The 21,807-nt window shown below is 41.8% G+C and overlaps 1 protein-coding gene across 2 annotated transcripts in view; it reads left to right on the forward strand.

Annotated features, from left to right (window-relative positions):
• Window positions 1-21,807, forward strand: part of col28a2a (collagen, type XXVIII, alpha 2a) — a 98,934-nt gene that overhangs the window by 40,903 nt on the left and 36,224 nt on the right. For both annotated transcript variants that reach the window (XM_048535338.2, XM_048535337.2), the window contains exons 15-19: window positions 3,722-3,790; window positions 5,776-5,844; window positions 8,047-8,115; window positions 13,432-13,500; window positions 21,197-21,268. In XM_048535338.2, the coding sequence (XP_048391295.2) occupies window positions 3,722-3,790; window positions 5,776-5,844; window positions 8,047-8,115; window positions 13,432-13,500; window positions 21,197-21,268 (348 nt within the window). The remainder of the gene's footprint in view (window positions 1-3,721; window positions 3,791-5,775; window positions 5,845-8,046; window positions 8,116-13,431; window positions 13,501-21,196; window positions 21,269-21,807) is intronic.

A 21,807-nucleotide genomic window follows, 5' to 3' on the forward strand; every position in this document is an offset into this window, starting at 1 on the left:
GGTGTGATTTTGACGTTGGCTGATTGAAGGAGTCCATTAACCACATATCCTTTCCTGTACCTGCCACAGAGCCCTCACAGTTTTGAGGCCAAGACTTCATTTGAATCAGCCCAGAGAACACTGGGTGCTAAATAGGCTTTACAAGGCAACTCATTGGTGTTGGCACTCCAGAATATTGATTAGTAGGGGTGCCGCACATTTGTCCTGTGGAAGATGGTGAAGGTGAAGCTCATGGAGTCGGTGGCAAGTCCAAACCACTAGTGGTTTGCAGTATTTTTGTGTGGTGTGTAAGCATAAACATGCTCCTCCAGGCTCCACCAAAACATCCTCACCAATACTGTCTGATCCCAAAATCAGGTGAAATGTCTAAGCTGGTATGTGAAAGTAAAGAAGCAAATAATTCAAGGGGTGGGTTCAAGTAAATTGGGACAGAGGTAAATGAAGTAGAGGGGAAGCTGAGAGTCTGACTTCTTCAAGGTCATCATCCTCAATACCTCATGTATTAAGTCAAAATGAGAAAATTGTGCTTCTGATCCTTTTCCTTCTCATCAGCATCCTCTTGCATTCCCTGCTCCACTACCAGTTACTGTGGATAAAGATTCAGAAATGAGGAGTGGAAGTTTGACTGTTTCAATCTTCCAGGGATACCACAATGACACTGCAAGCATTCAGTCACTGACCTGATGCTGGGTCTGATGAAGTCCTGATGAAGGTGTAAACCCAAAATATTGCCTTTCCTATTCCTCTGATGCTGTCTGACCTGCTGTGTTCCTCCAGTTCCACACTGTATTAACTCTGACTCCAGCATCTGTAGTTCTTGCTATCGCCTGATGCTGGGTTTATACTTGAACCATGACATCTCTAATACAAACAGCTAAAAACATCCCATTAACTCCAGGACCTGCTCCTCACAGGGCATGGGACAGCTTGGATACGTACCTCCTTTGGTACACCCCTCAAAGGCATTGTGCGTCATTTTTTCCCGTAGCACAATAGAATACATAGAATAAACACTAGTATTGAAGAGATTGTTACAGGAACTTGCAAGAAGTTAAATAAAAGATGTGGCGATTTCAGCCTGTTAAAGTGGAGAAACTGATATTAAGCTTGTACTGGCAAGTAATGCCTTTTAGTGGAGACATAAGTCTCTCTGTCAGTATATCCCACATTTTAGAGTATATTGTAAAGGGTTAGTTCTACAGCTGTGGCTTTCGGAAGAAGAAGAGGAATATGCTATTTTCTAAAGAAGAAAAGAACGAGTCATTAATGAATGCCCCCTACCCGATGCTCTATTGGTCCGAATATTGAACTTGTTGTGGCACTGGTCATTAGTCCTAAAGCTGAGAGAATTGACAGCCAGTTTTGCCTCTTCTGGGATTCTGAGGGAGGGTCACTGGCCTTGAAACATTAAGCCTGATTTTTCAGATGCTGCCAGATCTGCTGAGCTTTCCCAGCAACTTCTGTTTTTGTTCCAGATTTTCAGTGTCCACAGTTCTTTCAGTTAAAATTAATTCATCTTCTTTTCTGCCTCTATGTCCTACACTGTCCCCTTTCTTTTTGCCTAGAACTTGGAATGGGCTATAATAGAATAACTATAATTTGGAATGGATGGAAGATTTTCAGTGATATGCAGGAATGCAGAGTTGAAGTTAAAATCGAGCCTGTTCTTGTCGAATGGCAGAAGCAGGCTTAAAGAGCCACATGGCCTACTCTTGTTCCTTGTTCATATGATCATGGGGGCAGGCATTTAATACACCTCCCCATTTCTGATAGAAGAGAGAAATGTATGAACTAACTCAGTTCTACCATTTTTGCACCAGTAATGCTGGACATGAGGGACATTCAGTGTTGACAAAAACCTGAAAGTAGATCTGCCACTTTGTGTACATTTCAATTCCCAAAGGAGGTTGAATGTGTGGAAACTGCTTTCAGACAACGTGAGCTGCAACAGCTGAATAATCTTTTAAAATCTGCAGCCAGTAATTTGTATGGTTTCAGTGGCAGATGCATTATGCAAATACTCCTGACTCAGTGATTTAGGGAGAAATCAGAAATATAGCCAAAAAAGTGGCATTTCATTCAATCCCCAATTTGACCTTCAGAGTCTGTTTTAATTTCAGTTTCAGTCATCTATTCCATTCTGTAGTATGAAGCAAAAATTAGTGCTAATAAATGATAAATCTATTAAGAAATTAATTTGAATGTATTCCAATAACTTTGTCAGAGGAATGCAAAATTATTATACCAGGCTGCTGCCAATTGTGATGCAATATGACACAGGGTAGGCATTGTCATTCTCAATCGCTGCGCTGTCCTGATTATAGCAAACAACCAAACTGAACTCTGCCTATCTATTGACTGTACAGCACAATGGGGAAGTACACCAACCTCAGGGAACTTGTACTGACAGTTGAGTAATTGTTCGAAAACAAGAAAAAAAAACCATGTGAGAAAGGAGGAATGATTCAAAGGGGTCATCAGTCACTAGCTGTCATCTTTTGATGTCTCAGTGGCAGATCTGCCTTCAAACGTATGTTATCTTCTGTGCTGCATCATTCCAAGTCTTTTTACCATTTGAAGGGGCAGTAACAAAAATTTAGAGACAAGGTGCCAGTCAAGGAAGTTACGTGGCTCAGAAAAGCATTTGTGGAGAAATATTGTTAGTTCAGTCAAAGTATAGAAATAGACATCTGTTAGCATGGCAAAATATTTCCCAGTTGAATTCTGTTTCATCAGAAAGGTTTAGATTTAAGCAACATACTAGATGTGTCAGAAAGTACTTGTTTATGAATGCTATGCCTCAAGTTGCCCAAATCCGCGTTGGTGATCTGCTATTTCTCATGGAATCCGTACATTGTAGGAGTAGACTATTCAGCCCATCAAATCCACACTGACCCTCTGAAGAGCATCCCACCCAGACTCTACCCCCTACCCTGTAACCCTGCATTTCCCATGGCTAATTCACTTAGCCTGCACATCCCTGGACACTGTGGGCAATTGAGCACGGCCATTCACCTGACCTGCACATCTTTGAACTGCGGGGGGGTGGAATCCAGAATACCAGGAGGAAACCCAGGCAGGCGTGGGGAGAACATGCAAGCTCCACACAGACAGTCGCCCAATGGTGAAATCGAACCTGTGTCCCAGGCATTATGAGGCAGCAGTGGTAACCACTGAGCAACTTCCACTTCTTTTTCTGCAAACAGTTGAAAAGCTGTGACTGGTCTGGAAGTATAGTTTGTGTCTCGTAAATACTGACAGTGCTACATTAGCTGCGTAATAAATATACTTGTCAATAACAGTGTCCTACGGATACAAAATTTCCCCAAAGAAATAGCACTTCTTTGAATACAATCTGATAAGCACTAAATTTACAGTAGCTGCCCCAGGTCTTTATGCAAAACTTTCTGACAACAAGCCAATCTCTGTCTTCAGCCTTGAACAAAACTGAAACAATACTCAATTTGCACTGCATGGAATCTTGCAAGCCTCAGGCACTGTGCAGCTGCACAATTGAAATGTTTCTACAGCAACACAAGAAATAATATAATTTCTAATCTGATTTTTCTGATTTCCTTCCACTATCTGGATGACCTTCCTGTGCTTACAACTCCTTTAACCTTCAAAAGGTGACCTCATATTTCTCAAAACAAGTTTTATTGAATTTCTTTTTGACATTGGAAAATAGCACAAACACCTCCATGTTTTAAATTGTGCTTAGGGTGATCGTGGATATGAAGGGCCAAAAGGACCTCGTGGAGCTCCAGGTATTGGTGTTAAAGGTGATAAGGTAAGGCTTCAGTTTGTCAGATTCATAATGCAACTTTATTTGAGACTGCAGCAGTTGATTCAATGAACTTATGCTCAGCTTGTAAAAACCAAAAAACTTTGACTACAGTTAGACTTGGTAGTTTATATCTTCCAAGTTGATATAATGGAGCTTGTGTATCTGTGAAATAATTCTCTGTAGGATGCAGAATGCTCGTGCTTTGATTTAGGAAGAAATTTAAAATGTGATAAGGTTTGGCCAGAATAATTATTTAAAAGGTGCATACCTAAGGAATATTGAGTTTTATTGATTGTGCTGCGAATCTACAATCACTAAGTGACTGTCAAAACTCCTGAGATCACCCCTGTGATAAAATCCCACAGAGGCAAACTTGGCTGCGGTCAGCTGAACTTTGTTAATGGTTTCAAGGATCCAGAAACACTGAAGACACAAAGGGACATTTCCTTTGTTTTTGAACCTCCATGCCATTGGATATGTGGTAGGTGGCAGGTTCCCAGCAGAAATTCATCATGTCAGCATTGATTCCCTGGGAATTTAGGATGGATCCCAGTGCCATCTACATCATTGCTGATGTGCCCACCTCAGTATTTGAATATAAAGTGCTTCAGTGTTTCGTCTTGGCTTAGCGTGACCTGAAAAGAAACACTTTGTTCTATGTTTAAAGAATTAAAATTATCCATTTTAAATCTCAATCAATTATTAGTCGAAAGGGCCATACAGAAAAACAGAGATCTATCTTCCTCCTTCAGCTTTGTGCATATTTTCATCATGGTTATTCCTGAACTGGGGCACATTAGCACTATGCTGATGATCTGATTTAGAATGTACACAGGTTTAGATTCATTCATCAAAGTGCTGAGATCGAAGTTTCTCTCAAAATTCAACAAAGTGGAATGCAGATGCTACCTCTATAAAAACAATAAATAACTTGGTTCAATTAAAGTTAAAAATTACTTTGTGGTCAAGAAGAATTTGTTTTACCTGTTAATATATTGAAATATTCAGTCTTGTAAATTATTTTCTGCATGCCAAGCCATTTGAAATTTGAAATTAAAGGTAGGTTTCAGATACTAACACATCACCATACAAGATGCAAAACTGTTAGCCTCTCAGATTCTTCCTTTATTCCAGCGCTATAGATAATAAATCCTAGCATAGAAATTAAAACCCTGCTTGCATTAGGTTTCAATCCAGTCTATCAACCCAGCTTTTATGAACAATAACTAACCATTTGAAATAGCATAAGTTCTTGAAGATCAGTGCAATGCATATCATACTCATTTCAAACATTCTACATTTAATCAAACTTCATAATAAGCACGATTTTAAAAGGCTTATTAATGCCTTGTGGATTTATTCTAGCTTTACTGTTCTTAGGTATTGTACTTCATGCTCTCTTTTCACTTCTGCATATTATTTAACCTGAGTAAAATTCAGGAATCTTGGCATGTGTGCATTGGCCTGATGGTGTGTTCATTTTCTAGCTTTCGGGAGTGATGGGCAATCCAAATGGGCTTGAGCGGGGAAAGTTCAAGCTTCGAAAGTTCAAGCTTCAAGATTTCAGCAAAGTTAATAGCCTTGGCTGCTCATACACCTGAACAATCTGAGAGTGCATTTTATTTTTTGTAAAAGGCTAATTAAGTCTTGCCAGTTAATTACAAACATGACATCAATAAAACTATCTAAATAATTTTCAACATGAATCTGAGAATAAGATTGCAGATCCAGATATTATCACCTAATAATATTCAACCAGTCAAAGGAACAGCAATTACTATATATGACATGTCTGTGTGCAGAAGCATCATTAAGGCTTTAGGATAGTTTAAAGTTATACAAGAATAAAAATGAAAAGCCAAAGACAGAAATAGAACATGAAATTTATTTGTCATGCAAAACTAATTTCACTTATTTAGAATCTGTACCTTTTATTATATTGTGTTAATGTGTTTTTTTTAGTTTTATTGTGTCTTGTACTTCATTAGGGTGAAATTGGTTTTCCTGGATTACCTGGGCCTATTGGACCATCCGGAATTGGATTCCAAGGTGAAAAGGTAAAAGCTGGTTTAAACCTATTAATTCCTGCTGGGCTTCAATTTAGGTGAAAATTAACTTCTTGTGACTTCCAAACACTGTCCGATTTTCTTTTACTGACCAAACTGTTTGAACTTAAATTATCCTCTCCTATCAGTGCATGCATGCACTGACATTATGCAGGATTCATTTTTATTTCAAAGATGCTGATGGCCAGGATTTCTCACCGCACTACCTGAAGAGACTGCAGGGAATATATCTGGCTGAACCACAGCCATTTAACACTCTTTGACATGAGACTTCTGCCTCTCACTCAGAAGAAAATCACACCTCAGCAAGCTTCCTGCCAAATCTGTTTGGCCAACGTCGCTCTAGTCCTATAAGCACCAAAAACTGTGGTGGGACCACAGGTGATCTTCAGAATCCTAGTAGCAGAAAATCAGGATTGGTAGATGTGAGCGTTGTAGTTGTAGGAGGTGAGCCCCAGGGGTGTTGGCAGATGGGAGATTGCAGAGTTGATGGAGACTGTAAAGAGCAGGGAGTAGCCACTTGAGGCAGACCTTGAGGTCAGTGGCCTTAAGTCTAAACGAAACGACTTATAAAGGTGCCCCCTTCCCCCCATTTACTGCCTACATCTGAGCAGGGTTGCTTTCTGGGCTTGTCTCTCACCAGCTTGAAAATTGCACTGGGAAAGAAATAACTCTCAAGGGTTTATTAATTGACCACTTAAGGATCTCAACTGGTGAAAGAGAGGATGAGTCACATCCTGAATTGTGGGGAAACTGAGTCAATGGGAAGACTGTCTCAGGAATTTTATGGATGCCCCACTTCATGCATACCTGCCAGTAGGAAATCATAAAATTCTGCCCCAACTCTTTATCATGATTTAAGTGTACATGTATTTTAGAAACACCAGAATATGATTAAGCCATTCGGCTCCATAAATTTGTTCTACTGTTAATTGATCATTGCTGACTGAAGCTCAACTCTACTTGTGTATCTTCAATCCTTGTCTCTTGATACCTAATCTAATAATAATATGTTAATCTCATTCTTAGATATTTGTATTGACCCAACAATCACAGCCTTTTAAAAGAGAGGAGGGCGAGGGCCAAAATGATATTATTGCTGGATTGTTAATCCAGAGACTCAGTTAACATTCTGGGGACCTGGGTTCAAACCCTGCCGCAGCAGATGTGGAATTTGAATCCAATAAATATCTGGAATTAAGAGTCTAATGATGACCATGAATCCATTGTCGGGGGAAAAACCCATCTGGTTCACTAATGTCCTTTAGGGAAGGAAATTGCCATCCCAACCTGGTCTGGCCTACATGTGACTCCAGACCCACAGCAGACATGACTCTTAGCTGCCCTCTGGGCAGTTAGGGATGGCAAAAAAAATGCCTTCATCCTATTAATGAATAAAAAAGTTCTGGATGTTCACTGTTCTGTGTGAAAAAGTGTTTCCTAATTTCACTCCAGACGGGCCTTGACTCTAATTTTAAGATTGTGCAGTATTCTTAACATTCCCACCAACAAGCTAGTTCTTTGGCCCCAATTTTAAGGGTGGGCGTTAAGCAATAAGGCCCATGTAAGCCCTGAAGCAATGGCAATCTTTGTGGTGTTGGTTGTGGTGATTTTTGGTAGGGAGGGTGAGGGTGGATTTACTGAGTTCTGCAAGCTCTTTCAATTTTAATAGCTGCTCCTCATTCCATAGACTTTCCCGCATCTTCCGCAAACAAAGCTACTACTACAAGTCAGTGTAAAAATTCGGTGCCAGCAGCTGCATATGGAAGCTCGTAGAAACTGTCCAAAGCAGTCAGTTGACAAGATGGATTCTGAAGTGATTAAGTAGGCAAGGGGAGACAGGCTAAGAGAGGCTGAAAGCCCTGTCTCCTCCTGATTGACAGAGAAACCTGAAATGAAATTTTTAAATTTACTCACTTGTATGTCTTCTGCACTAATTATGTGTTGCGTCAAAAGCTTTTGGAATAATTTCCACTGATTCAAGTAGATTTGTTCACCCACTAACAGCTCAACTCAGTTTGAATTGACAAAGTTATTTCTCATCAATTCAAAGTTTGATTTCCTAAAGTTTTTAAAGCCTTGGCTTGTCCACCTATTTCACCCTGTCAAGCCTCAGATCTACATTACCCCATTATAGAACTGCACAAGTGGAACTGCTTTGAATGATGGCATTTTGTTTTCATAAATCCACAGGGAGAACAGGGTCCACGAGGTCCACCAGGCCCTAAAGGACCTCCAGGTGAAGGACTGCCTGGATCAAAGGTAAGAAAATCCAAAATATGTTAAGGAAAGTTTTTTGTTTCTAAAAACCTACAAACAAGATTTTAGTTCAACTGTAAATGCAGACAAGTGTGAGGTGATGCACTTTGGTAGGAGTAACCAGACGGCAAAGTACAGGGCTAATGGTAAGATTCTTAGTAGTGTAGATGAGCAGAGAGATCTCGGTGTCCATGTAGACAGATCCTTGAAAGTTGCCACCCAGGTTGACAGGGCTGCTAAGAAGGCATACAGTGTTTTAGCTTTTATTAATAGAGGGATCGAGTTCCGGAACCAAGAGGTTATGGTGAAGCTGTACAAAACTCTGGTGCGGCCGCACTTGGAGTATTGTGTACAGTTCTGGTCACCGCATTATAAGAAGGATGTGGAAGCTTTGGAAAGGGTTCAGAGGAGATTTACTAGGATGTTGCCTGGTATGGAGGGAAGGTCTTATGCGGAAAGGCTGAGGGACTTGAGGCTGTTTTCATTAGAGAGAAGAAGGTTGAGAGGTGACTTAATTGAAACATATAAAATAATCAGAGGGTTAGATAGGGTGGATAGGGAGACCCTTTTTCCGATGGTGACGGCGAGCATGAGGGGGCATAGCTTTAAATTGAGGGGTGAAAGATATAGGACAGATGTCAGAGGTAGTTTCTTTACTCAGAGTAGTAAGGGAATGGAACGCTTTGCCTGCAACGGTAGTAGATTCGCCACCTTTAGGTACATTTAGGTCGTCATTGGATAAGCATATGGACGTATATGGAATAGTGTAGGTTAGATGGGCTTGAGATCGGTATGACAGGTCAGCACAACATCGAGAGCCAAAGGACCTGTACTGTGCTGTAATGTTCTATGTTCTATGTTCATTTTAGCCGGTATTTGGAGAACAATTCAATGCGTCTTCATCTTATCCGGCAATGCAAAAAGCCACTATAGCCCAAGAAAACAAAAAAGTGACAAAAGTCTAATTAAATTGACAGTCTATCATGTCCTTCAACAAGCAAGTTCATTACTCTGTGCAAGAGGGTGCGGTTTGAATTGGCTAAAATCAGGCCAATGCAACTTGCTTCATCCACTTGCTCTCCTGAATAAGAATTTCTCACTGTTGCCAGTAATACTAACATGAAAGTCCAAAAATTTCACTTCATCGGATTTCAGGATGCTGCCTTCCTTGCGATGACATTGCCATCCCAACATCTCAAACAGCTAAGTGGTTGTGAGCACATGTATTTTGGTCATGAAAAATATGTATAGTGGGATGCCCTGCCATTTCCTTTCTTCATATTCATAACCTAGTGTCTGGTACTGAAAATCTGCATGCAATACACAGCTTGGAAATTTTGTGAACTGTGAGGAACCTGATAGACTTCAAGAAGCTAAGTGAATGAACAGATATGTAACAGATATGTAGCAGATGAAAGTTAATGTAGAGGAGAATGAAGTGGTATGTTTTGGATAGAAAAATGAGGACCGATAAAATAAATTCTCAGTTCTAACATCAGTTAAACAGCAGTTACCCAAAGATTTATGTGCACAGATTGTTGGAATTGGCAGAGCAGGTTGTTATAACATCTAATAAAGCATTGAGGATCCTGGGCTTTTTAAGAATAACCACAGAGCTCCAAATGCAAGGAAGTCATGATAAATCTGCATAAAATATTAGGTTGACCTCAGCTGGAGGGTTATCCAATTCTGACCACGTAACTTTAGGAAAGATGTGAAAACATCACAAAGTGTATAAAAACATTTATTGGAATAGTTCCAGGGAGGGTAAACTTCAGTTCTGTGGATAGGTTGGAGACACTGGGGCTGTTTTCCTGACAGAAGAGAGATAGAAATGTAGAAAATAGATGCAGCAGTAATCCGTTTGGCCCTTCAAGCCTGCACCACCGTGCATTATGACCATGGCTAATCATACAATCTCAGTACCCCATTCCAACCCTCTTGCCATACCCCTTGATCCCTATAGCCAAAAGGGCCACATCCAGCTCCCTCTTGAATATTTCGAATGAACTAGCTCTAACAACTTCCTGTGGGACAGAATTCCATAGGTTCAGAACTTTCTCTGTGAAGAAATTCTTCCTCATTTCAGTCCTGGATGGCTTACCCCTTATTCTTAGACTGTGACCCCTTGTTCTAGACTTCCCCAAAATTGGGATCATGCTTCCTGCATCTAGCTTGTCAGGCCTCATCAGGATGTTATCTGTTTTGATGAGATCCCCCCCTTAATAATTATCCCCCACAAAATAATTAAGCTGTGATCTCACCAAGGCCCTGTATAACTTCTACAAGACACCCTTACTCCATAACAAAATCCTCTTGCTATGAAAAAGGGCATGCCATTAGCTTTCCTCACTGCCAGCTGCATCTGCATGCCAACCTTCAGCAACCGCTCTACCATGACACCCAGGTCTCGTTGCATCTCACTCTTTCCTTAACTGCCATCATTCAGATAATAATCTGTCTTCGTGTTTTTGTGACCAAAGTGGATAACCTCACATTTATCCACATTATATTGCATTCGCCAAGTATTTACCCACCCAGCCAGTCCTAAGTCATCCTGCAGCCTCTTAGCATCCTCCTCACAGCACACACAGCCACCCAGCTTAGTGTCATCTGCAAATTTGGAGATATGGCATTCAATTTCTTCTTCCAAATTGTTGATGTATATTGTGAATGTCTGAGGTCCCCAGCACTGAACCCTTTGGCAGCCCACTTGTCATTGCGTGCTACTCTGAAAAGGACCCATTTATTCCAACACTCTGCTTCCTGCCTGACAACCAGTTCTCTATTCACATCAAAATATCAAATCTGATGCCATGATTTAAATGTAAATTTGTTATTGGAGTGTTTAAAGTCTTGAGCGATCTGAACAGACTGAGAGAGAAATTCCTCCTGTTACAGTAAGGATTGAGACCAGCCGATACTGAATTAAAGTGAGTAGAAAAAGAACCAAAGATGGCATGAAGGGAACCCTTTTTCATACAGTGAGTGGCTAGGATCTCGAATGCACTGTCTGAGAATGTGGCGAAGGAAAATCCAGTCATGGCAAGACTCCAGGAAAAGGCTAGGGTGTGGGACGAGCTGAGTTCCTTTTCTAGAAAGCCAAAAGGCATAACATAGAATGCGTACGGTGTGGAAGCGGGTTGTTTGGCCCAAGAAGTCCACACGGACCCTCAGAAGACCATCTAACCAGACCCACCCTCCCTGCCCTAGCCCTGTAACCCTGCATTTCCCATGGCTAATCCATCTAGCCTGCACACACCTGGGCATTATGGGCAATTTAACATTGCCAATCCACCTAACCTGTACATCTTTGGACTCTGGGAGGAAAAGGTAATACCCAGAGGAAACCCAAGGAGAGAATGAGCAAACTCCACATAGACAGTCATGCAAGGGGGTATCAAACCTGGGGTCCCTAGCACTGTGAGGCACTAGTGCTAACCACTGAGCCATTATGTTACCCCTATAACATGATGACTAGCCTCCTCCTGAGCTGTAACCATTCTGTGATTCACATTATTTCTAAAGCATAGGTTTTTATCTGATAAGCCAATCTTTTTCCAATCAATTTTTAAAATTTTAATCCACTTTCTTTATTTTTAATATATAAATATTTCTTTTGCAACCAATAGATGTTAATATTTCACTGCTTCTAAGCACTTTTAACACTTTATCCCAGAGAAGAATTAAGCTTTCTGGTCTCTCAAGAATCTGGGAAAATCAGGTATTTGAAGCAGAACTTGAATTCAACATCATTGTACACATCAGTGGAACCGAATCCAGATTATTGATGGTGAGAATATCACTGAGGGCCTAATGTTAGCACCTAAACAGCCAAGAAAATGGTGATCAACAGCAAACATATTCATTTTGATCTCAAAATTGAAGACATTCTTTTCATTTTTGTTTTGACCCAAGGATTGACCTCAGGTTTGTCTCCAGCAGAATCAGTCTGAGCCACTCCACCTGCTATCCAGAGGACTGGGGAGGTCACTACTGAAAAGCAGTTGTAAATGCACTGTGCCACACTGATCACTTAAATAGTCTGGCCCCAGGGATTGTGAACTCTGTTTCTCACTCAGGACTAGGATCTGTAGGGTTTCTATTTTACTGCACTTGTGCTGTTGGTCCAGGCTCCCAAGACTTTTAGTGTTCTAATAAAATTCTGAAACTTTACTGCTACTTATTAATATATAGTCAAAATTTTCAGTGTATCAACTATTTTCAATGGCGGAATTCTCTGAACATATGTGAGCACTGTCCCTTAAGAGGCAGTCCTGTTGAATTTCTTCACAGTAGAAAAGCAGATCACCTTTAATTGAATTTGGGGAGTATGTACATTTATTGAATTCTGAGTGATGTCAATGTTTGTTCAGCTTACCAAGTTTCTAGTTAAGCTTGACCTTGAGTCTGTTAGTCTAATTGGAAGTGCAATTATTTCACATGATGTAAAGTTAATCTGTAAGTGTGCTGTGGCTGATCTAATATTAGATCAGCTCGTGAAAATATCATTGTTCCTTAAGACACAAAGGAGCTGTAATTTCTGTGGAACCCAGATACACCAGGTTTGTGCCCAAGGATAAATGGGAGGGAAATTATATTCCAAAAGGACACATTCTTCTTTGCTCTTGTTCCTGTATATAACACCTATAGATTTGAGCAGTTCCAGTTGCACTCCTATCTTCATCACAAATTCATCAAAAGTGCCTGGCAAGCCCAATGTGAGCTTCGGATGTTGACACTGTCTGTAGGCCTCGTTGTGGACCTAAGGTGGTCCTGAAACTGGATAGGCAATCGTTGTCACAAAGATTAATCATCACTGTTGTGGGCCCATTAAAAAATGCTCAGGTTGTTGGCTAATGCTTGCAACCTAATCTAAACGTGGACTTCTATCTCTTGGAGTAGCGTGTCAGTGCTCTCAGGTATATAGTTTCCATGAGGTTAGCATCTCAGTTCTGCTGCACGAGATAAGGATGCTCAACTTGATTGATGTAAGTTATCCTATATACCTGATCCTAATATAATTAATTAAGATGCTGTCTTTCCTACAGCTCTTCTGGCTGCATTGACTTCCTAGCCAATGATGATATTTGCAGCATTTAAGTCTATGGCAGCTTCCAGTTTCCATCACCACCCCACAACCCCAGTGTCGAGCAATTGAAATCAATGCAAGCTGACATCAAGAAATCCAAACCCCTTGTTTTGGAAAATTGAGTGAATTGCGTTTTGAATTGCATTTAGTGCATATCTATCTTGCATCACTTTGTGTTTAGTTTATTTGAAAAAAACATGGATATTCATTTGAGTTGACCTCTGCAGGGGGACCAAGGTTTGCCAGGAGAAGTTGGAGCTCCAGGAGAAAGGGGAATTGGAGAACCAGGACCAAAAGTATGTAAGAAATAATAATGGAGACATCAGTGGATATTAAATGTCTGATTAATGGGAAATTTGTAATACCTGTAAGAAATATGGTTGGAGTCACATAGGAACATAGGAGCCAGATTAGGCCATTCAGACAATGAAGCATGCTCCACCAGTCAGCATGATCATGGCTGACCATCGAGTTTCCCTACAGTATCCCATATCCCTTTGCATCACTGGTATTTAGAAATCTGTCAGTCTCTACTTTAAACATACTCAATGTCTGAGCTGTGATGTAGATAATTCCAAAGATTCACAGATTTGGTGTTTTAAAAAATATTCTCCTCATCTCACTGTAAAAGGTATTTTCCTCATTTTTAGTTTGTGCCCCGGCAGGATAAACATCTTACCCCTCTCTACCCTTGCTATTCCATTTAAGTTTTTCTTTCGTTTCAATTAGATCACTTCTCATTCTTCAAACTCTAGAGAATACAGACCTAATTCGCTCAATCTGCCATCATAGAACTGTCTTGCCATCCCAGTAACAAGCCTAGTGAACCTTTGTGCTCCATCTATGGTAGTAATATCCTTCCTAATAGAAGGGGACCAAAACTGTGCACAGTACTCCAGCTGTGGTCTCACCAAGGATACAATTGAAGCAAAGCTTCACTCCTCACATACTCAAATCCTCTTGCAAAAAAAGGCCAACATTCCATTACCTTTCTGAATTGTTGCTGTTTTTGAATGTTACCCTCAGTGACTCATTGACAAGGACACCCGGGTCCCTTTGTACATTTACGCATTCTAATTTCTTTCCATTAAAGAAATTTCTGCATAACTGTTTCTCCAGCCAAATTGACAACCATTTTTTTACTTATTATTTTTCCATATTTATATTTCATCTGCCATGTTCTTGGCCACTCACCAAGTCTCTCCAAATTGTTTTGAATCCACTTTTGTATCTTCACCACAATAGACATTTCCACCCTGCTTTGGTGGATACTATGAGTTTGAAATATTACATTTGGCCTCCACATCTAAATCATTGATATATGTTATGGAAAGTTGTGGTCCAAGTACTGATCCTTGTGGTACGCTATTAGTCAAAGCCTGCCAACACAAGAATGATGTGTCGTATTCCAACTCTGTTTTCTGCCTGTTAGCCAATTCTTAATCCATGACACTAGATTAGGGTTAACCCTAACCCTATCCCATGTGTTTTAATTTTGCTAATTTTGTGGGTTTGATCAAAAGCCTTCTGAGAAGCCAAATAAACCATGTTCAGCAGCTTCCCCTTATCAATTATGCTAGTAACATCTTCAAAGTCTACAACAGGTTAACCAAACATTGTTTCCCATTTCTAAATCTACGCTGATTCTGCCTATTCACTTCATTATTTTCCAAATGCTCATTTATCACACATTGGTAGTAGATACTAGCATTTTCACTACCACTGATGTTAGGCTAATCAGTCAGTGATTTCCCATGCTGTCTTGCTCTCTTCTTAAACAATTGGGTAGCATTTGCTAGAAAGCTTCAGGAGCCATTGCAGAATCTACAGAATTTTGGAAGATGATCACCATAGTTTCATAGCTTTCACTAGTCAGAAATGCAGAATAAGGGATGCAGTCACAGTTTTCTCAACCTTCAGTCACATTAATTTCTTACTAATACTAATTTCCTTCAATTCCACATCTTTGCTAGTCCCTTAGATATCTGCTTTTGGATCATTTTTCATGTCCTCCTCAGTCATTACAGACACAAGGGGCTGAATCTTACATTTCTTTGCCTAAGTGCAAGTTGCATGGAATTTTTTTCTTGAGGGATTCTTACTGCAAGGGTCAGTGAGATTTCTCACCATCTCTTACCGAACATGCCTCACTAACTACTTACCCCACTCCTAACACATCCCTCACACCCAATTCTACCCCAATCTCACCACACACCATCCTCAGAACAACTGACCACTCAGTGGATATCTGCTGCAAGATAATATGCGTGTCAGTGCAATCTTTGAGAGGATTCTCTTCATCTGGACTGGTATCTTACAGTGTGAAAACAGGCCCTTCAGCCCAACAAGTCCACACTGACCCTCAGAGCATCCCACCCAGATCCATCCCCCTATAACCCACCTAATCTATACATCCCTGAACACTATGGGCAATTTAGCATAACCAGTCCGCCTAACTTGCACATCCTCGGACTGTGGGAGGAAACCCATGCAGGTACAGGGAGGATGTGCAAACTCCAATCTGTCATTGCCCCTCAATGATACATCAACCACAAAGCCACACTGTACATGTCACATGCTCACGGATAACACTCCACCCCACAAAACTCCATTCTCTAACCCTAATCGCTATCTAAACACCACGGCACACAGTTTATCTGTTTTTATACACAACCTATCTGAAGACCTACTCTGAGTCTCCACTATTCTTTTCTCAACCCCCAGTGGCCACCTGCATCTAGTTGTTGGCCAGTAGGAGAATATCAAATTCAAGAAACCATCAGACAAGTTCAAACGTGAGATTTTACTAACCACCAGCAAAGGCAAGCACAAAAGAAATGAGTACAGGCTCCAATTTGCTCCACAATGTGAACAAATGCTGGCATCTTGCCCTCGACAGTCCACCAGTGTTCTCTGCACCCAGCTTGCATCCACTGGACCCAGATGTTAGTCAGGCCCTGTCAGCCTATGTTCAGCCCAATGTAGCTGAGCTCTATCCTCCACCCCAATGTCCTGCTGCAGTTGCACAGAACCCAGCATGCGAGGATGGTGCAGCACACTCTCTGTATGGCATATTTTGGAGGTCCTCCTCAGATCGCTCTGAAAGCTGAGAAACCAGACCTTCAGAAGACCTATCAGCTACCCAGCCTTGGCCTTGGTTGCAGCTTGTGCACCAGCTTGGTGAAGGTATACATTAACTGACTGATCAACACACTGTAACACTGTGTGCTGCAACCCCCTTGATATCGCAGACCCACGCCAAACATTCCATCTTCTATTACATCCATTAGCTCAATTGTCATACTGATTAGTGATATGATCCAGCAGTGTTCCCTTCATCCCACAATACCTTTGGAAATTCCACATTGCTTTTAGCCATCAGTTGTCTCCTTTGAAGTTCTTGCAGCTAAGTCCTGCAACACTGAGATTTCAATGTTAGATTTGGAAGCACCAATAACATCAGTGCAATCTGCCTTTGGCCAACATTTGATGCATCAACACATCCAGTCTGCACGAATTGCACATGTGTGAGGAAATATTTGCAAATGAAATTTCGTTGGAGTTTGTAACCACATGTTTCATGTATTTGCTCCTTCACTGTCCTAATGTCCAACTGACCTGGATCCTGTGTTTTTATTCTACCAAGCTCAATCTGTCTCCACCCAGTAGAGAATGGCAAATGACAGCAGGGAATGAAGCTCCCATGGATATTGTCAGCACTGGGCTGTACCTGGTCAGCAGGTACATTATCAGAGCCTCCACATTCCCATTTACCTCACACTACCCTGATGGCCCATCTCCACGTATTTCCCCCAATGTGGAGACCCACCACTATCTATCTCTAACTGTCCTCCCTGACCCTGAATCCTTATCTTCATGATGCCCACAGTGTTCCTTTACATTCCCTGTGAAGGACATGACAGTGATCACTGTCAATGAACCCTATTCCTGCAGCCTATCATACCCTCCAATGCTGTTCACATACCCTTATAAACTTTGAGGACCCACGCCTCCCCCCATCCTCATCACTGTCCTTGTTCTCACCTCCACAGGTATCTCTGCTCTTGCCCCATCTCTAATTCCCTTTTAGCAATATAGCCTTTGCTGGCTCTAGAGGTCTTCCTTGCACCCTCCTTAACCATTGGCAGATGCTATCCAAAGACAGTATTCACCCCAGACATGTGACTTTGACAACCAGTCCCTGGACACAACTGACCAGGCCCTGACCCTGGTCATTGTAGCTCCCTGACTGATAACATGCAATTCCCTTAACTGCTGCTTCATGCCCTACAGGACTGACCGCTGCCCACTCGCTGGATGCAGATGGACAAATTCCCCGATACAAGGGCTCCAAGCTAATGACTGACTATCTGTGGCCAAACCCCTGTACAGGGTGTGGACTGTGCTCCTGACTGACAGCATTCATTCCTTGACTGGACCAAGGACTAGTCCCCTTCCAGTTTCTAACATAACCATTTGGTTGAATACATGTGCAGTTTGCCATGAAGACAGCTGGCACATGCTGCGATAATATGTATTAAACTGATGTTTCAGTGTACTGTTCACCAAGGTTAGCGACAAGATGGAGAAAGGGTTGCAAGGGTGAGAGGGCCAGCTTGATAAGGCCAACTTAGACACCTTCTAACTGCTCATACAGAAGTATTAAAACCAGCCCTTGAATTCTGTTTACACATTGTTCCATCTATTGGCCATTTATAGGAACTTCACCTCTGACTTTTTTCTGAATCCTAATTGAGAGCAACAAATATTTCTGCATCACACTTTCACATTTAAAATGTGTTTTAGTTACGTCTTGAGTAAATGATTTTGAAAATAATGTGAAAACTACATTCTAAAAGTATGGTTGCAAGGGCTAGCAATAATCCATTGAAAACTGAAAGACTTCAGGGCATTTTAACAGATGTATATTTGCATTAATGTACCACCTGAAAAAAAGACCACCTGTAAATTTGTCGGATTCACAGTGTAATAGTCAAAGGAGACTACAAAGTTGATGTTGGAGGACACTCAGCTGTGTGGTGGAATCCCATCTGTGCATACCCCTGCTCGGACAAAATTTCGCATCGACCCTGCTGTCCCTGCCTTCACCTCATAAAGAAGCATTTTTTGTATAGGCCACTGCGGCACACCATCTACTTTAACACTTTCATCCATCACCACCACACGCCTTGGCGTATTCATTTGCCACCGGGCAGTGGGGATCCCCAGCTGTCTGTATGGGAGAATGCCTGTTTTCCTTCGGGGATCTGAGCGGACAGTGTAGAATGCAGCAGTCCCGCATAACCATAGATTGTGGTGTTTCATAGACTCCCAGCCCAACTGTTTATTTTGCACCACCATGAAGTCCGCGGATCATGTATATATTGGTTGTGGGTGATTGCACCCCCTTTTTGGTAAATTGAAAACTCTTGTGTTTTTGGTTGCACATCAGCCATTAAGCTCCTGGGCTTGGCCAGGCTGTCTATAAACATATCCAGGAACTGGATGTCGAGGGGCTCATCTCTGCTGACTGTCTATCCCAGTCCTATGGCTACATTTATGCCCGGCTGTCCTTGGAGAGGAAGCACATGGTGTCCATCAATGCCTTTGATTCTTTTAGAGAGAGGTGGGCACCACAGGGTATACAGTGCTTTATCTCCCTCTCAAACTCCATTTTGATTTAGCCCCTTCCATCTCTCCCTATCCCTTCCTCACTTTTGATGATTCACATTGCCAACAATGGGCTTTGCACGACAACATCCAATCAGATACACAAGTGATTTAGTCGTGGTGGTTAATAGTTAAATACAAAAGAAAAATCACATGATTTGCTTGTGCATGATAGAACTTCTGGATGTAAAACAAAAGAAGTTAATTTCTTCTCCTGATAAATAATGCACAGTTTAAGAATTTTCTCTTTTCCTCCCTTACATAGGGTGAAATTTAGTTCAGCATGCTTGAACTGGAATGATGGCTGGAGGCAGGAGAATTGGGTGGAGCTACTCGTCTCAGATTCCTAGCATCAGAAAAACTACTCCTGATTAGATTGTGGGTGGGACAGCCCGAAGCTGGAATCCTGCCTGTCACTGTTGAGATGTCGATTAGGCTCATTACCGAGCCATTTCATGCCACTTGTCCCTGAAACTGCAATTTAGAGCTGGCTGATAATCAACAAGGAGCCACGTGCCTCTCCCCTGCCTCGTAAAGGTCACCCAGCAAACCCTGTTGTCAACCTCCCGGGGTGCTCATCAAGAGACCCAGCCTTGGGAAAGTGGGGAGAAGCTCTCAAAGCCATTTAGAACATAGAACATAGAACAGTACAGCACAGAACAGGCCCTTCAGCCCACAATGTTGTGCCGACCATTGATCCTCATGTATGCACCCTCAAATTTCTGTGACCATATACATGTCCAGCAGTCTCTTAAATGACCCCAATGACCTTGCTTCCACAACTGCTGCTGGCAACGCATTCCATGCTCTCACAACTCTCTGTGTAAAGAACCTGCCTCTGACATCCCCTCTATACTTTCCACCAACCAGCTTAAAACTATGACCCCTCGTGCTAGCCATTTCTGCCCTGGGAAATAGTCTCTGGCTATCAACTCTATCTATGCCTCTCATTATCTTGTATACCTCAATTAGGTCCCCTCTCCTCCTCCTTTTCTCCAATGAAAAGAGACCGAGCTCAGTCAACCTCTCTTCATAAGATAAGCCCTCCAGTCCAGGCAGCATCCTGGTAAACCTCCTCTGAACCCTCTCCAAAGCATCCACATCTTTCCTATAATAGGGCGCCCAGAACTGGACGCAGTATTCCAAGTGCGGTCTAACCAAAGTTTTATAGAGCTGCAACAAGATCTCACGACTCTTAAACTCAATCCCCCTGTTAATGAAAGCCAAAACACCATATGCTTTCTTAACAACCCTGTCCACTTGGGTGGCCATTTTAAGGGATCTATGTATCTGCACACCAAGATCCCTCTGTTCCTCCACGCTGCCAAGAATCCTATCCTTAATCCTGTACTCAGCTTTCAAATTCGACCTTCCAAAATGCATCACCTCGCATTTATCCAGGTTGAACTCCATCTGCCACCTCTCAGCCCATCTCTGCATCCTGTCAATGTCCCGCTGCAGCCTACAACAGCCCTCTACACTGTCAACGACACCTCCGACCTTTGTGTCGTCTGCAAACTTGCTGACCCATCCTTCAATTCCCTCGTCCAAGTCATTAATAAAAATTACAAACAGTAGAGGCCCAAGGACAGAGCCCTGTGGAACTCCACTCACCACTGATTTCCAATCTCCTGCTCTCCTTTCTTCTGCAAAAACCCTCCTGCCCTCAACTCATCTATGCTTTGATGATACCTCAGACTCCAGCATCAGAATTCTTACTATCTCACACAAGATCTTGATTGTCTTTTGTCCATGCACACTGGTACCATTCACTCTCCTATAAAAACTGACAGAACTGCGGATGCTGTAAATCAGAAACAATAACAGAAATTGCTGGAAAAACTCAGCAGATCTAACAGCATCTGTGGAGAGAAGTCAGAGTTAATGTTTCAGGTCGAGTGACCCTTCCTCTGTTGGTGTACCATTCCCTAGCCACTGGAAAAGTACCTAGTACACAGCGCAGTGACATGGCCTTGATTTTCACATGGGTGCTGAGTCGCCAAGTCTTCAGTGCTGAGAGATATCCAGAGCTGCCATAAGTTATCAATTGGCTGACCTCATTTGTCCACTGTGGTGAATGATTTTTGCTTGAAACGAAACTCTCCCATATTTTATGGGCCATGCCATTTTTATTCACTTTTTCAGCTGTATACTGTTCTTTGGATTCTTGGAATGCTATTTTCCGGGGCTTATTGGGCAGTGACAGGAAGACTACTGGGCATCTCCTCTGTTAATAAGCAGTTAATAAGTGAAATGATAGAATCATCACCCAGCATATTCTGATGTTTCTCTGCTAAGGTTTTGATCTTTTGTGTTTGTTAGGGTGAACCTGGCTTCTCTGGATTGGCGGGTCTCCCCGGTCTTCCAGGAGAAGATGGTGCTCCAGGACAAAAGGTAATCCTAAGATTACACTTACTTTGCTTGTGATAGCTTCAGATGGTGCCAGCAATGGTGGTCAGAATAATGGCAACGTAAAATAAAAATGAAAACAGTAACTGAATGTAGAAAATGTAAGTTTAAAACTTAGTATGAAAACTGTTACAGGTGAAAATGGGAATAAGCAAATACTTGCACTCTTTCCTTACCTTCCACAATTCCTGGTCACAAGAAGAGGATTACTGTGGGACAAAATGTGGGTGACCAACTCTCCCATATTTTATGGGGCCATCCCATTTTTTTCACCTTTTCAGCTATATACTGTCCTTTGGCTTCTTGGAATGCTATTATCCAGTATTATTGGGCAGTGACAGGAAGACTACAGGGCATCTCCTCTGTTAATAAACAGTTAATAATTTGACATTCGATCAAGCAGAACTAGATTATTCAAGGTGATAATGTTTAACCAGTCAGCTTGGCTACTTGGAGAGGTAGGCTTGTCGCGGGGGCGGGGGGGTGGGGGGGGGGGAGGTGGTTTGAAATTCCATTTGCTTGCC

This window comes from Stegostoma tigrinum, chromosome 7, assembly GCF_030684315.1.
Source record: "Stegostoma tigrinum isolate sSteTig4 chromosome 7, sSteTig4.hap1, whole genome shotgun sequence".
NCBI classification, from domain to species: domain Eukaryota; kingdom Metazoa; phylum Chordata; class Chondrichthyes; order Orectolobiformes; family Stegostomatidae; genus Stegostoma; species Stegostoma tigrinum.